The 16945-nt window shown below is 42.5% G+C and overlaps 1 protein-coding gene across 1 annotated transcript; it reads left to right on the top strand.

Annotated features, from left to right (window-relative positions):
* Positions 1–198: 198 nt before the first annotated feature.
* BIRC7 (baculoviral IAP repeat containing 7) lies at positions 199–14473 on the top strand (the record flags this gene model as incomplete). The annotated part of the gene is given in 11 exon segments (XM_079543212.1): positions 199–287; positions 499–559; positions 1394–1442; positions 1445–1503; positions 7775–8300; positions 10973–11072; positions 11307–11385; positions 11467–11512; positions 12374–12592; positions 13736–13801; positions 14271–14473. Coding segments are annotated over 11 exon segments (1497 nt in total).
* Between the last annotated feature and the right edge of the window lie 2472 nt (positions 14474–16945).

The following is a 16945-nucleotide window of genomic DNA, read 5'->3' on the forward strand; positions in this document are numbered from 1 at the left end:
GGGCGGGAGGCGGGGCCGCTGGGAGCTCCGGGGCGGCGGCGGCGGCGCCTCCGCGCACAGGGCCGGGGAGGGGAAGGGGCCGAGGGGGAGGGGAAGGGGCCCGCGCGCCGCCACTCGGCGTCTCCTCGGCGGGCCCGGGGGGACGGTAGGCCGGCGCCGGTCGCGCCTCGCCGTGCCCTGCCGGCCCCGTCCCTTCACATGCCCCCCGGCCTGCCCGCCTGCGCCGGGCCGCTGCAAGGGACGGAGCCCGAACCGCCAACTCCAATGGCGGCGGGCGCCGGGCTGCGGTGACGTCAGACTGTGAGCGCGAAGCACGCCGGGAGAGCGCGGCCCGGCGCGGGCGGGAGGGAGGGGAAGGGAAGGCGCGCGGCGCGGGACCGCACCTGTCGCGCATGCGCGGGGCGGTGCGGCGAGCTGAGGGGCGGGCGGGCGGAGATCGCGCCCCGCTTCCTCGCTATTCCCCCTATTCCCCCCCCGCCCTTCTGGGGGGGCTCTCAGGTCTCGGTGGGCGGTCGGACGTCGGCTTCTGGCTCTGGCGAGCCGCGGGGCTGGCACCGATGTGAGATCCGTGAGGAAAAGGCGGCGAAGAGCTGCGCCCCGGGGGCGCAGCCTTCTGTGCGAGCAGCCGCTGCCGCAGAGCGCCCTGTGGAGCATCGCGCCAGCACGACTGCTGCCTGCCCGCGCTCTGCCGTGGCTTTTTGTCGGGTTAAGTCATCTTATTTTCCTTCCAGCTGTTGCTTTGGGAGAATGGAGGTGAATTCTCGGTCCCATCAGCGCGGTTGATGCTGATTTCAGAGGGCTGAGAAGTGGTTTGTTGACCTCCATCCGTGAACCCTTCTGAGAGAGCCTGAGGACGCGGAGCAGTGCTGGAGAAGCCTGCTGAGCTGTGACCCCACAGGGCCAAAGTCGTATCTTTGTAGTTTTTAGGGAAGCCTGGCATTTCCTGAACAAGAAATTGGGTGAAATAAAACCCTTCTAACCCTTCTATTTTTTCTAGTGGTTTCGTTTTACTAAATGGGTGGAATATGCAATGACCAGAACTGCTGGAATTTCGTGATAGCTGTCAGAATCCTACTTAGAATCCTTTGGGCAGGATAAAATTAATAGGTGCTGCACACAACAAAATGGCATTTCATGCCTTCCCCAGGGTCCTGCAGTTTCTTAGGTGATTTAGTATTGTTCAGAAGCTTGTATAATAATTTTTTATACCTATTTGAGTTCTGATGGCAATAAAAAGTTTCATTCCAACGCTCCTATACAACAGTGGATCTTATTTACTATTGGAGATTTCTAGAATGTAATGTCTGACTTTGGAAACTGCTGCAATAAACGGGCTTGTAACAATGTTAACTGATTACCAGTGATACTGAAACTATCTTCACACCTTACATAGGTGCCTGAGGTCTGTTTGGAGGATGGGGATGTCCTTAATTTGGCCACAAGCCTGTTTTTGTGTGTGTTTTTTTCTTGAAAGTGTCAACATACGTGCAGAGATTTAGTTTGGTAAGTCTCTGTTGCCTTTAAACATACTTCTTGTGTAGGTTTCATGACGTGAATATACCACTTACAGTCAGCAGATACATACAATATAAGCACATTTGAGAGAAAAAAAATGGATCAAAATTAGATTCTCAATATGTGTATAATGTGTAAAGTAGGTAAATCTGCTCCCAAGAATCCCTGCATGTGCCAGAAAGGCCATCTAGGGACATTGCTTCAGTAACAAGTGTGAAAAAGCAAACAGCATGGCATGAGAGTGGAACATCTGTCAGAAAGAAAGAAGGAAAGGGTAGTCCTGGATGCTTCTGGGCACTGCTTTAAAGTGTATGTGACTATATATGTTCACTAGTCTTGATATAGAAACTGTATGACTATGAATCATCTTAGCTATGAATGCCATGAATGTATGTAGGCAGCATGTGAATACTCTATTTGCTTCAACATCCTAAGGTACAGCAAACTAAAGCTGTTAGGCTATTCTTGTTTTTTTTAGGTTAAAAGACAGTGTATGTCATATATATATATGTATGTCATATGTATATGTCCAAATTCACATTTGTGAATTTAAATATATGTATATATACATATTACATATACATATATGTATATATATATGTATATATATACACATATATATACACATATATACAAATATATATATATACATATATACAAATATATATATATATTTGTGGATTTATTTTTTACTTTTGCATTAGGAAAATGTGAGTTGTTGGTACTTCCTGGTAAGTTTAAGACCATTTGTCTTGCTGTCTTCAGCTATACTTTAACCCTTGCATTTACTGATTACTTTATTTCCAAATCAGCCTGATAATAGCAAATATATTACGACTGTGTTTACATTCATTTCTTCTTAGAGAGTTTCCAGTCACTGCCTAGCATGTGTGTCCAGTAATCCTTGAAATGAGCTCAGCAATGTAGAATTTACCACTTTCCTCATACAGAGGCATGGTGGTGATGCTGTCAATCCTAGCTGATATTTTCTGTTTCCAACATTTGTTTTTTCTGTAGTTCATTGCACTCCTTGGCTTAAGACAAGCTCAAAAGCTCATTAGGACACCTTAATCCTCTGAAAAAGAACTAAAAATATACTCAAATTGCTGAAAAAGATAAATATTAGTTGCATAAAACACTTTATTGAATATGGTATTTGCTTTCAAAATTTTGGTGGGCTAAAATAAAACCTCCAAATCTATCCTTCAGCATGCTGGCTTATTTTTTTCTTTCTTTCTTCAGCAGACTTGTCCCTTCATTTTCTTCTGCTGCAATGACCTCAGTAGTACTTCTGAGCTTTCCTTTGGTGGTGAAATGCTCTCTCCAAAAACTGAGCATCTCCCCACAGAAAGCTAACCTTAAGCCTGTCTTGAAGACTGCATGATGTTAAAAGAATGGTGTATTAACAGTAACAACAAGACTCACAGCTAATAATCACTGCCAGAAATTTATAAATTGTCTTAGGAGCCCCCTTCCAGTTCTTCTGAAATTTAATATTGCTTTTCCCTCCCTAAGAGGCTTGATGGATAGGGAAATGACAATACAGAAAAAGAAAAGCTCGTTCTTGACACTGCCCAAGGCACCTGACAGGTTACTCAGCTTCCGCGTGTTCAACTTCACCACCTTTTAAATGGAAGTGAAGAATATCTGTGATGTATTTTGAGAGATTTGCCCTTGAAGCAAAGCAAACGTGGAACCGTATCTCCAGTCACCATCACCCCAGGGGCTTTCCCTAGCAGCAGTGTGGTTGCAAAGGCTAGGCAACTGAGTACACCTCTGCCACAACACCGCAGTGCATCACAACTACCTTCCACGTGCCACAGTCAGATCTTTTAAGCTTTCTGTGACAGCTTCCCTGACATCTGCCTTAAGACTGTTAACATGCTTCATAGGCATGGCCACGAAATAGGCAGACTGAGGAGCCTCCCACGTTCCCAACACTTCCCGAGGTCACATTTAGAAGAAAGTTGCTTAGAAACAGTAAAGACCAGGTCATAGCTTGTAAAATACTTCCTGAGAACAACTAATGATTCTTAGCTATGGGCAGGTGATTTGCAACTGCCCATTAATAGAGCCCTCACACAACCTCTGTTAGAGGGATTTGTACATTCTGTACTTCACATTTTTACGATACATTCTTCAAGAGCAGGAGATGTGGAGCAGATGAAAATGTGGATTACATATAAATTCATGATGGACAAATTAAAAAGAGCCAGTTCCACGTGTTACAGTTCTGTAAATGTTGTATATAAGTACTGCCCCCTACTGCTCAAGGGATTTTCATAAACGTATTTAATTTTTTAAAGTTTCAACTTTTTAAATTAAAATGTTTGCAAAAGCTTGCCTGTAAGAAAAGGACACGTGGATCTTTTTTCTTAAAACAAAAATCTCAGTTTATCGTTTTTTGCAAGCATAAGACACCTGTGTCCATTCTCTTGCTAATGGGCAAATTATGCTTTCCCAAAGACATTCTTCAGAATAAGCTGCGTGCATCTTCTCAGCCACAAAAGCCATGGAGATAAACACATTTCCAAGTAATTGCACCTTTCAAAACTGACCTTAAAATTCTTTATTCTGAATTATGACTACAGGAATGCAAAGGAATAGGAAGATTTCAAATTGTAGAGACACGATGGTAGCAAGAATTGGTGTTAATTCCCAAAGTAAAGGCAAAGCAATCAAGCATTCTTCAGTGAATTCTTGTTGATATTATCTGTTCATTTCACAGTACATTTTCTTGGAAATTTTAAGGTGCAAAGCATGCTTGTGTGAGAGCAAGGTGAAAAAGATAAAGTAACGCCATTGTGGTCAGAGCATTACTGCTAGTGCTCAGTGCTGTCACCTTTCTAGGGAGCTGCTGTCGTGCCCTTGTGTGACGTGCTCTGAAATATTTGATGTATGTCAGAACTTACATCCAAACAACCTCCTTTTAGAATGTGGTTGTTTGTCTCTGTTTTTGTATCAATAGAAATTAAAGAAAAAAACTCATAGTTGCACAAAATGTTGTCGATTTAGAAAAAAATGTGCTTTCCTGTTGTGGTATAGAATAGTGTCACCTGCTCTGGCTTGAAAGCAACTCCCTCTTAATACCTCGTTGCAAAAGCAATATTTGGACCTGATTCAGCAGACAATAAAATCCCTCAGTTTCCCTGTAGCTTCTGGAAAGCTGTATTAAGATGTCTGTGCATTTGCCATGGAGGAATATTTTTCTACTTCAAGACTGCATTACATTGCCAGGTTCCAAAGGGGTTTAAATAGACATCAGCATCAGACTATAAATCCTTAGACCATGTTTGTGAGCTAGGAAATATACTGGTCCTTATTTTAGGGACAAGAAAACTGAAGCACAGAGTCTTCAAGCCTTCAAGCAAGTACTTAATTGCTTCTTATTAGAAAGTGGATTTAACATCTGCAAAACCGGGGGCACGCTGAATGTGTTTGTACTTGAAGTGTGTAACAGATCCATCCCACTTTGGAGTCATTAAGCTGTGCCCAGTGCCGTGCACAACGCTGTTGCTGCTATTTGTATGGATAGCGATTCATCTGCATGTCTTCACAAGTGCTGAGGTGCATTCTGTTTCTTGGGGTTTTAACCGCACCACAAGACTGAGGTATTTCTAAGGGACTCGAACAAATTACCTTCCACAAGGAACTTGAAATTAACTCCCTATCTTTCCCTGGTGGCTCACACTTATAGAGATGCAAATCGGGCCACTTAGCCAATAGTGAATTTCAAAACAAAACCAACCAATCAGGGGAAAATGAAGCATTTAAAATGGCCTCAGTGGCAGGTAGGGTCACTTACATCTCGTAAGAGCTTTAGCTGCTTTTGTGGAAGGTGTGCGTGTTGCTGAGAGGAGTATAGGCTTGAGCCTTGTGGGGTTGGGAGAGGCTGTTCCTGGTTGTGATTTGTTGTTTGCTTTAGGTAAGCAAAGCTCTTTTGTTGTTTAATAACTTTTCTGCTGCTTTTGTTAGAGAGTATAGTTTCTATTAACTGTGGTGTTGCTTTAAAAGTAGGTTATGGAGTAAAGATAAACAGTGTTTAATAGGAGAGCATTCTCTCTTACTCGTGTCATAGTAACTTCAAGTTTCAGTTGAGAGACCTTCGTTATTAGTTATCTCTGTGCTTTGCAAATAATCAAATGCCTCTAAATGTCTCTGAACCACGGCATGTTTTCCATACTGAAATACCTTTTCTTCCTCCCTAGTTGTGCTTTTAAAAACAAACAACTTACTTCTCCTGTGAAGTGTTAAGTGTAGTAACTCCATCCTTTTCTTTCTGTAGCTTTGTTGTGAGGCTTGTTACAGTGCTTGTAACATGCTCTTACAAAGTGGAAGTAGCCTATAATAATTCTTGGTCATTTTCTATGTGGAAAACAATGCTTTTTGTCTTCTGAAAATCAAAATTCTCATTTAGCCTGGGCCCGTGATGAGAGCAGCTCTCCAGCTGTGGAGCTGCAGCTAATATTGAGTCTCTGTCACTTCTGTGTTTTGAGACCAGAACCTGCTGTGCAGGTTGAAAAACTGTGCTTGTAAACTGCTCAGCCAGTGAATTCTGCTGTGTGTTGGTGCTAATGCAGCTTCTTGGTTTGTCTTCCTATGGATTTTTCTTTATATCAGCGGCGTAGTTCTCAGTAACTGCTACAACATTTTAAACAAAAACAGTTTCTAAAACAAGTATGTAGAGTTGTTTTCCTTAAAATTGTCTTCCATGATTATGGTTATAGGAAAAAAACTGATTTCTAATGAACTTCCTTTTCCTTGCTTGTTTCTGTTGAGAAGTGTGAAGCTGAGCAAGCATCCTTTTGGCCTTTAAGATCTCACTGTGCAATACCTATGATAAACAGATTTATTAAGTTTCCCTACAGGTCTGGCAACTAAAATGCCCTGTAAGTTTTTTCCCTGCAATGTCCTGCAGTGCATATTTCAGAGGAACAATCCTTTAGAGATGCTGGTGGCCTAAGTGCCTCTTAGGTCTTATATGACTATGCTTGCTGCAGAGTAAGCTGCTATACTGGTGTGCTTTGTGTAAATGTTTTTTATAGTGTACTCAGTGTGCTGCAGTAGTTAGCTTGCAATTTAAACTCTTGGTTTGTATGTCAGCTTTGAAATGATGTATTTCTTTAGGTGTGTAAGTGTATTTACTTTCTAATCTGCATGTGTAGCGCAATGGCTCTGTGTGCTTAAATGCTTGTTTATGACAACCAGAAGTCTCCATTTCCTTGGGAGGAGCTGACCTACTGGGTTGGGTAGTGAAAGGATTTTCAGGATGCTTAATTCAAAAAATAACAGTAAATTGTATTTGTCATTTAGTCATATCTGCAGTGACTTCACTCCAAGGGGATTCCTTTAAGTATTAGTTAAATTGGTTAAATTCTTGGCTGTGTAACTGTGTGACCTTTGGAAGTGTATTTGCTGTCCGCGTAGCCAGCATTAGAAGCAGTAGCTGAGTTGTCTTAGCTTAATTGTGCAGGGAAGGACTGTTATCTCTGGAAGGATGGGGGCTTGGAGGAGTTGGAATTCAATAGCTTCGTATTCTGCCTGTGTTACTTCTGTGCAAGAAGTTTAATGTCTTACCTTTCCTTGACTGACTCCTCCCTCTAGAAGCTGGACTTAATTATTTTAGATTGCTTCCTGGAGGATAGTCCATAATAGAGACATTTCTACATGTAATGTTTAATTCTCATAATAAGGCTCTGAGAAATCTGCTCATATCCTGCAGCTGCTGATATCCTGCAGCACTTAGCTGTTAATTGGATATTGAGAGGATGCCTGTTTGAGTGTGGCTGTTCTTGGCTTGATGTGGTCCCTTCTGAAAGGGTTGTTGTGTTTTTACTGTCTTTCTGGGGTGGGCTGCAGTCTTTTTTGATGTTAAAGTCTGAACAAAATAACTGGGGATTAAACACAGCCTGAAAGCTGGATTGGCTCAGCAAGAGGCAGTGTAGGTTTTGCCCTCCCCCTCCGCTATTGTTCCTGCAAGCCTCTCTCCTGTGAATTGGTTGAAGGGATCAGAAAGCGCGAGTGTCTTCCTTTCAGACTTACTAGTGAGGATTCAGCAAAACTTGAGCAGCAAAGTCCAGAAGCACCAGACCTCTGACTGAGCTGCAATTCTGAAACAAGCTCAGCTGTGTAAAGACCACGAGCATTCCAGAATATGCATGGGGATGAGCTGTGGGGATGTAGAACAAATAACACAGGGTGAGTTCAGCCTGACACCAGGAATCCAGCTGACTGCTCTGAATTCTCATTCCTCTTTCAGGACGAGGACATGGCAGACACAGCACCAGCAGAAGGGACTCATCTCAGGACTACTTGCTGCCAGCTGTTCAATTCCAGCATGAGGGACGAAGCAAGGAGGCTGAGCACTTTCTCACAGTGGCCACGCAGCTCACCAGTGTCTGCCTGGGATTTGGCCAAAGCTGGCTTTTTCTTTGTGGGTCCAGGAGACCAAGTACAGTGCTTCAGCTGTGGTGGCATCCTGAAAGACTGGGAGCCTGGTGATTGCCCAATAGTGGAACACCTGAAGTTCTTTCCTTTCTGTAAATTCATTTATCATGGAGCTGTTTGGGACCAACAGGTTCCTCTTCAGGGAGTGTTTGACAGTGTAGATGGGCAGTTCCTCAGCCTCTTGCAGAGGATAGAAAGTGAGGAGACAGCCCTGCCCAACCAACCAGAATACCCAGAAATGGTAACAGAGGAGATGAGACTATCAACATTTCAGAACTGGCCACAGTATACTGAGATGCATCCTGAGCAACTGGCTAGAGCAGGATTCTTCTACACAGGTAGGAACACCCGGTAAAGTCTCTTTTTTTCTTTCTGTCTGTGTAATGCTGTGAAACTACATTCATAAAATTCCTGTATGGGGAATTCACAGTTGAATTTTGATTTACCATGCCAAATATTGGAAGAATTGTCACTTCTTAGCAAGAGCTAGAAAGGGAGAGGAGCTGAGGTAAGCTCAGTTTAGCTGGACTGTCCTAGAATGCAAATAATGAAGTCACTGGAGGGTCTGTGAACAGTATTTAATGGTGTAGTGTGAATGTTACATTGACACTGTAGGTCAACAGAGGAAAAACGTGTCACAAAAATGTGTTTGAAGGCTCTGGAGTAAATGTGATCCCTTGTAAAGCAGGATGTATTTGTTTTGCTCTTACACTGTGCCTTCATAAAGGCAAATGTGTCGCAAGGGTACTTTCTACTACTACCTTGGTTCAGATTCAGTATCCCGTAGTAACTTAAAATGGTGGTTGGTGTTGCTGTTGTAGGTACTGCTTGTGACTTCATGCTGAAATATTTTTTAACACTTTGGTGGTGAGTCTTTTCTGGCTCTGTTCTGGTGGTATGAGTGTATGTAAACCAGCTGATATATTCTTATACCAGCTTGTAGCTACCTAGGCATCAAAGAAAGCTTACTGAATTTGCAGCTTTTTTCCTAGCTCAAGCACTACTTTAAAAATTGCTGCATTTTCTTAGCTCTTACTCCAGTCAACTTTTGAAGATTTCACTGTGTATTCATGTTCTTGCTTGTGCAAATACTTGCAAGTGCATCTGCTATGGTTATAAACTACATCCTTCTGTGTGTGCTGTCTGTCTTACCACTCGGGCAGAATTCAGTTCTGTGCTGGTATCTGGTTTGGATGCTGATGAGTCCACTAAGTCTTTTCTTACTAGCAGGAATGGAAAGGCAGTAAGTTTTAAACCAGTTTTGCCAGAATGAGAGTGTGTGCTTAAAGATTCATCAAACCTATTTATTACCTGTGCTTTTGGAAGAACCCAAGGTACTTCTTGATATGCTGTGCTTCATAAGCTCTGTCTTGCACTCCAGCCTTCTCAAAAAATAAAAAAAATACAAACTTGAATAAGATTTGTAAGGTGGCAAATTAGGCTGTCACTGTGGTTTGTTGCCATAAGGACTTGTATTACCAAACTAAAAAATACCTTTGAGTAAAATATGCAATATTTCTTGTATGCATGTAAGTGTACATCCTCAGCTGCTTCTCCTAGAGAGGGCTATGCTGGCTAGGAAGCAAGTCTGAGTCAGAACTGTTTCCTGGATTGAGAAGTTGGAAAAAATCTTTACAGTACCTTCATGATTGACTGTAATTCAATACTGTGCGTGGGGGTGGGGAATCCTTCTTGCTGTCTAATATAATGATACTTCTGTTGGAAACATCCTTTCTTCCATATGGTAAAGGAACCTATTGGTTTCATATTTGCAGATCAGGCTTTATAGACACTTCCATGTCTATTACTGAAACAACTTCTTGTGTGTGTGGGGAGGGACTGTATATCCCAAATGTCTCATGCCCTCACTGCTGAAGTAAAACTGAATTGCCTTTCTCTAACTACTTGGTGAAGATGGAAGGGCAGTCTTAAATGTGGTGAATTTGAGATGTGGCACAGCAACATGCGCACTGGAAAGTCTAACTGATCTGATCTTTCTGTCCAGCTGGAGAAAGTGGCTGGCTTCTTAAGTCAACTTCTGTGAGATGTTTCACTGAAACTGTAACTTTAACTGGATTTACAGCAAGTACTAAGAATCTGCACCTATCTGCTCAGGGTGCAGCAGTGGAGGTGAAGCAGCATGTAACAGAAGAGCAATATAGGCAGTACATCCGATCTACTGCTTTTGTCTTTTAAGCTGCGAAGCATAAAAAAGAGCAGCTTGGCCAGGAGCACAGAACAAACTATAAAGCAGTGTCTGGAGCTGAAATCCCATTTCTGTTGGACTGGGTCACTTGTAGAGCAGCTGAGTAAGAGCTCAGCAGAGAGGCTCACTTTAGGGATCATTAGGAAGCAGTCTGTTCTGGCACTCTCCTGCAGTTACTTGAGCTGGAGAATTCTGGAAATGAGCACTCAAACAGTTCTCTTAATACAAGTGTGTTTGGAAGATCGTGTCTGTAACCCACACTTACTGGCAGACTTCACTGAAATTTTCATCAGCCTTCAGATAGGGCACTCGTAGACAGTTCTTAACTGTGCTTGGCTTTAATTCCACCTCTTGGATGGTGAGTTGAAGCACAGTAGCAGGGTGGGATAGCTTGGGAATGTCCTGTGTCAACTTTTTATGCCTTATAAACCAGAAGCGATGTATGCTGACTACACCAGCTATTGATTTATGGCAGATCATGGTAAGGAAATGTTCATAGGTACAATTACAGCTGTACTCTAAATCCTGGCAAGAGGGAGCTGGATGGTTGGTGTACAAGTGAACTGTGGTGCTCCCATGCATGCTGCTTGTTACCTTGTGACCCAGTTCTGGAATCAGCTGGCTGCAGCTGTGGGAGTTCTGTTGTCTTTGTGCCCCTAAACAACTTGTGTGATGCTGATAAGCTGTCATGTGCTCCTCTGTTCTGTAGCCTGTGATTTGCGCTCAGTCTCCCCAGGTTCTGATTAGAGCTAGGAGAGCATAGGTTGTATCAGATGGTAAACTGTCTTGTAATGTCTTTTACAGGCCAAGGTGATGTGGTGAGGTGTTTTTACTGTGATGGAGGTATGAGGAACTGGGCATTTGGAGATGACCCTTGGAGGGAACATGCCAAATGGTATCCAAGGTAAATATCTTGGCTTACAAGTGTCCCTTGTAGCAAGACCAAAAGGCACATGTGCATTCCACTCAGTTACTCTTCTGTTTTGTAAGGTAGAAGTACTACCAGCTGAGAGTCACAGGTGTGCTGGTAATGGCTCATAAACTGATGGCACTGCTTGCTTCTAAGCTTAACCCTACTACCTTCTTACCCACTCTTAAGAGGTTCTGCACAAATACATTGAAATCTTTCTGCTTATAGGTGTGAATTTTTGTTGCGATCAATGGGGAGAGAATTTGTCAGCAGTGTTCAAGAGTCCTTTGCCAGCACTCCACCTCCAGTGAGTCATAAATATTTTGTGTGTAGTGAATGAGAGTTTGTTGGCAAGTTCTGAGCACGTTTTTTCTTGTGGCATTTTCAGAGAGATTCCAGGGATCAGATGGGACGAGGGTCCTCTGCTTACCAAGGTTAGTGCTGTTCTGTTTAAGTGTTGTATCTTTTTCTTCTACCCCACTCTTGCTTGTATGTTCAGAGTTGGTGCTTAATGTTCTGTTATTTTAGAAGCAATTCTCCTTTATTCTTGGGAAATGGTCTCTAGCAGAAGTACTTGTTCTTGTTCTTGTACTCTTAGCCTGTTTAAGACCAATTGTATTTAGCTAGTCTGGATAATGACTTGTTTGTCCCATCTTACTTCTACTTGTCAGTTCTGTGATGTTTGTCTGAATCTTTTATGCTGCAGCATTTTAAGCAGGCCAGAGAACAGCTAGAAGGTCCCTGCTGTTTATGAAAGCATTAGCCTTGGGGATCTATCCTCATCTGCTACTGGAAACTTAAGTAGGTTAACCTTGGCTCCTGTAACTGTGGAAAAGTGGTTTTTTTTTTTTCTCATTCTCTTGAAGATCCTGTCTGATAGGTGAGCTTAAATCTTTAAGCCTTTGAATGAACTGCCAGCAGAGTTTTGTATTTCAGTATTTACTGATGAATGTTTCAGCTAGACTGAGGCAGGAGAGGCGTAAATTGAGAGATTCTACTTGATCTTCATCAAAACAGTTCTGATATTTTGGCTGTTGGACTGGAGCAAAAAAAAAAAAAAGAGGGATTTATTCACTGATGCTGGAGAATGAAACACCTGAAGTTACTCTCCTGATTCTTATGAAATTGCTTTTGTCTTGGCTCTTCTGAGTTATTGGAAGTGGAAACTGTCTTTCTTGATGTTACTTTATCTATATAGATAACCTGAATCTTTGGAAATTAATGCCACTTTATATGTAATGGTTTCAGTGAGTAGCATACTGTTTTTTGTGAAGAGTCTGTTTACTACTTTACAGATCTTTTAAGGAACTGGAAGTTGCAGACTCTTCCTTCTCTGGATCAGTTTTCTGTAGCACAGAATGTCCTGGAGATGGGCTTCAACCCTACCTGGGTTGCTAGCCTGGTAGAGAATAAATACATACTGACTGGGACTTTCTACCTTTCTGAGTCTGAACTGATTTCTGATCTGCTTCGGCCAGAATGGGAAGAGAGCAGCAGTGCAAAGGAAAACAGAGGTATGCCTGACTGATTTGCCCACCCACATTCTTGGTGGATGTTCAACCTCTTACTCACTTTATCTTGAGCACTGTTATGAGTGTCTTGTGGGTCTGCTTCCTCTCTTCCTAGACTGGAATTAAGAGTAGATACATATCAAAGGCTGTCTTCCTTTGAGAGGCTGAAGAGTGAGGTACCTTTAAAGAAACCTGAAGAGTCTGTTATTACTGGAGTAACTGATACAGATACAGGAAATGTCTCCAGTAGGTTGTGGTGTAGACATCTTTGATGTTTTCTGCAGCCCTTAACTGCAGTAGCAGGTGTGCATTATGTGGGACTTATGCACAAATTGCCATCCTTGGGTGCAACTGACTAAGGCAGTTGCCCGAAGCAAGGCTTTTTGGACAGGTACATTTAAGGTCTATTCAAGATTGCATCAATGACTTCATTAGAAATAGCTGCACTTTGGCTTGGGTAATACATTTTCTACTTGGTTTATATGTCTACTTTGTGGTGTCTGCTGTATGGAGTCTGATAAGTGAAGCTTATTTGAAGATGTTTCCTGCTAGCCTTTCTTTAGTAGCAAGCCTGCTTTCTAAAGCTACTGTCTCCATATTGGTCTGCTACATTTGTCCAGACAAAAATGAAATGACTTCCACAAGACTGAGAGTGATTAAACAGTAGCAAAGGAACAGGAACAAGCAGCTGATGGCTCTTGTCTGATGGAACCATAGAATCATCACAGAATGGCCTGGGTTGAAAAGGACCACAATGCTCATCTCATTTCAACCCCTTGCTATGTGCAGGGTCACCAACCACAGACCAGGCTGCCCAGAGCCACATCCAGCCTGGCCTTGAGCCCCTCCAGGGATGGGGCATCCACAGCCTCCTTGGGCAACCTGTTCCAGTGCCTCACCACCCTCTGAGGGGAGGGTGGAGGGGAAGCTTTGAGAAGATGATAGGCATAGGCACGTGTTAACCTCCTTATGAGGACATACTGACATAAGCACCAGGGAGCATCAGCTTGACCAGGCTGAGTGTGTAAGGTTGACAATTCTGTAAAGACTGCTTGACTGAAATAAGGATATTTCAGCTCTTTAAGCAGCATTGTCTGAAGAGGGTGGGAAGGAATATGTTTAATGCCTTCTTTCCTGGTTAAACAGATGCGGTTCAGAGAGAGGCTGAAACATCAAGTTCAAGAGGAGAAATGCAACCTGTGCAGCAAAAAGGTGCACTGGGGTGACTGGTGGGGGAATTATGTGCAAGCATAATGAGGACAGCTTTTGTAGTAACAGTATCATGATGGTTGTATTTCTCCTTAGTCTTGAAAAGGAGTGTGCAGTAGCCTGGACTGTGGCTGAATGTAGAGACCTTACTCAGGATTTAGAGCTCCTTTGTGATGCAGACTTATCTTAAAACAGTTTGGGTTTTCTTTAATCAGGGATATATATTGAAGTACAGTGATACTGATACACCCTGCTCAGTGTGCAATGTGCAGGTGTGCCAAGTCTTAAGTAGATAAGCTGGAGTTCATAACAGCTGTAGCTAATAATGCTTAAGTGAAATCTGCTTGAGAAAAGTACTTCTGCTGTCAATCTGGAAAAAATGAGCAGTTGCTCTGACTTTTTAATGTAATGATCTGCTCTCTAGAATTGTTACAGCATTAACACTATGGGTTTTCTTTTTTCTTTTGTGAAGAGGAGTCTCCATTGAGCACAGAAGAACAGCTCCGACGCTTGCAAGAAGAAAGGATGTGCAAAGTGTGCATGGACAGGGATGTGTCTGTTGTATTCGTTCCCTGTGGCCATCTGGTAGCTTGTGGAGAATGTGCCCTCAACTTGAGACTGTGTCCTATCTGCAGAGCAGTCATCCGAGGAAGTGTGAGGACTTTCATGTCCTGAACCACAGTGTGCAAAAAGGAAAAATAAGTGTCTAAAATACACTCCTATGCCAGCAGAGAAAGAAACAATTTGTTACTGGAGCAGTCTTGTTTTAGGCCAAGCTATCCTGCAAACTGCTTTCTTGCAGTGCTTCCAGTAAGAGCTGATGATTAGCTCTGATCTTGCTGTAGGACTGCTCCAGAAAAAGTATGCCAGTTTTTTTCCTTCAAAATGAAGTTTTTGCTGAAGGTAATCCTCCAAATACTTGTCTCAAACAAATCCCTTTTCTGCACTGAAATCAAGAGCTGTTTTCAGCTGTCTGTCTGGTTCTCTTCATTTAGTAGTTTAGAGAATATCCTGCTAGGGCTGATGGATTCCTTCAGAAGTGTGGGTAAAGTTAGAGTATTTTTATACCAAATGCATTCAGTAGTAGCTAGGATACTCAGTAGGAATGTATTGAGAGGGGGAAATAGAAAGGAGAATCTAGCTCTTCTGAGGTTGAATTCTGTTTTTTTTTTTTTTCTGTTGAATTTTCAACAGTTGGAGAAACTATTTTTAACAGTACTCAAATCTACTTAACCCTGCTCTGTTTCTCCAACCTCTTTGCTCTCAGCTCATTATCCTTCTAGGCAGATGTTGAGAGACTCTCTGGAGCTCTTGGTCACAGGATCTGAAACTTTCTTGTGAGGCCTCTTCACTGGCTGTTAAGGTCTAGTCTTTTGCTAAGAGAGTTTTTTTAAAAGGAAACTTTTTTTAGGGCTTCTGTTTGCTGGCTAAACCAGTTTTTAATTTAAATATAATACTCCATCATGTAGTAACAGACTTGTAAGCATGCTAACTGCAGGGAAGATGTTTTTAAATTTTTCTGTTCTGTTTAACTGAATAAAAGGCTTGTCTTATGAAGGTCTGAGTATCTGATTCCAGTATAATGTCCTACTGGTGGGGGTGGGATCCTGGAATATTAGAGGGGAGCCAGACATAGATATGGTTGTGAAGGATGGAAACTCATAAGTGGGAGAAGTAGATTCTTACTGTCCATTAATTTCCTTTGAAATACAGAAGACAGTGTGGGATCTCCAGATTCCTGGCTGCAAGGCAAGGGAGGATAAGGACCAGATATGTGAAGTTGTGTAAGTGAGAACAATTCCTCATCTGAACTTGATGGAGAACTTTAGTACCTGTCTCTTAAATAGCATCTATGGAGACTGGAGCACAGGCTCTAACTCTGGATGCCAAACAGGACTGAAGTCTCATCCCTAGGCCATGTGAGAGGGAAGTATTCTTCATCTTTCTTTTCAGGAGAAGGTAATTCTAATGCAGCTCATGGGAAAGATGAAACCACCAGCTGAGCAGGTTAAACCCTCAAACTCTGAGGGCTGGTGGATCTTTGGTATCTGGCAGCTCTTGCAGGGAAGAGTTGTATCACCGTGCTAAACTAAGTGTTGTGGCAGGGTTCAAGCTATCATTGCCTTTATTTTGCCACTATAAATAACTGCAAAAGCTGCCTGCATTGTAAGTGGATGTGCTAATCTGTGAAGGGGGGAGTGAAAAGTAGCTCAGTGTTGGAGTAGTGCTATTTCCTCTTAAACATCAGCTCAGAGCCTGGAACGTAGCCAAGCATCAAAAGGACTACAGGGTGTGAAATTGCCCAGCTATTTCTGGGATTTTCTTGTAGGTTTTTAAGTGTTTCTATGGAAAAAATGTCCCTTCAGGAGCAGGTACAAGTTTTTTTTGTTTTTTTGTTTTTTTCTTTTACTGGTTGAAGTCCCAAGTGCTACCTATCCCCAATAGAGGGCACTCCTAGCCTCTGCTAAAGGAACCCCCTTGTGGAAAGAAAACTGCTGCTCCTTCATCTCGTGGCATGCTGGAGATGCAGGCACCTACAAGTCGCTGCCCTAGCAGATTATGGGGTTTTGTGTAGTCTTGCAGTAGTTAGGGTAAGTCTACTGCAAGCAGACCAGTAGGAAAGCTTTGTCAGAGTGTAAAGGATAAATGTTTCTGCTAACAAAAACTAGAGGAGGTACAAAGAAAAGTGCATCATTGTATCTTTTGACTTTTAGCACTTAATATTTTTATTTTTTTTTAATCACTTCCTTGCACTTTGCTTCCCTAGCTTGGCTTCTGGCTTGGCTCTTTTGTAAAGCATTATTCAAGAATCCCAAATGGTTTTAGGCTAGACAGCACAAAGAATTACAACAGCTTGTGGAATGCTTCAGCCAAAGAAAGCCATGGATGGCAGACAAGCACTCTTTTCCCCTGCTTGAGGCTTAACATCCTGGAAGATGTAACTAACAAAAAGGATGCTGGTTTTTTTCTTTTTAATTATTTGCTGCAGCTTATTAATGCAACTTAATTACAGTTCTATTGCCCCTTTCTTCCTCCCCACTTCCTCCTCTCAAAATTATCCTGTCATTAAAAATACCTTCCAGCAGGAAGCTGTTGGGCCTGTGCCTGGAGTAAGTGTGGCTGCTTGGCAAAGAAAGCAGGTACAAA

The sequence above is a fragment of the Tetrao urogallus genome, assembly GCF_951394365.1.
Source record: "Tetrao urogallus genome assembly, chromosome: 16".
Classification (NCBI taxonomy): Eukaryota; Metazoa; Chordata; class Aves; order Galliformes; family Phasianidae; genus Tetrao; species Tetrao urogallus.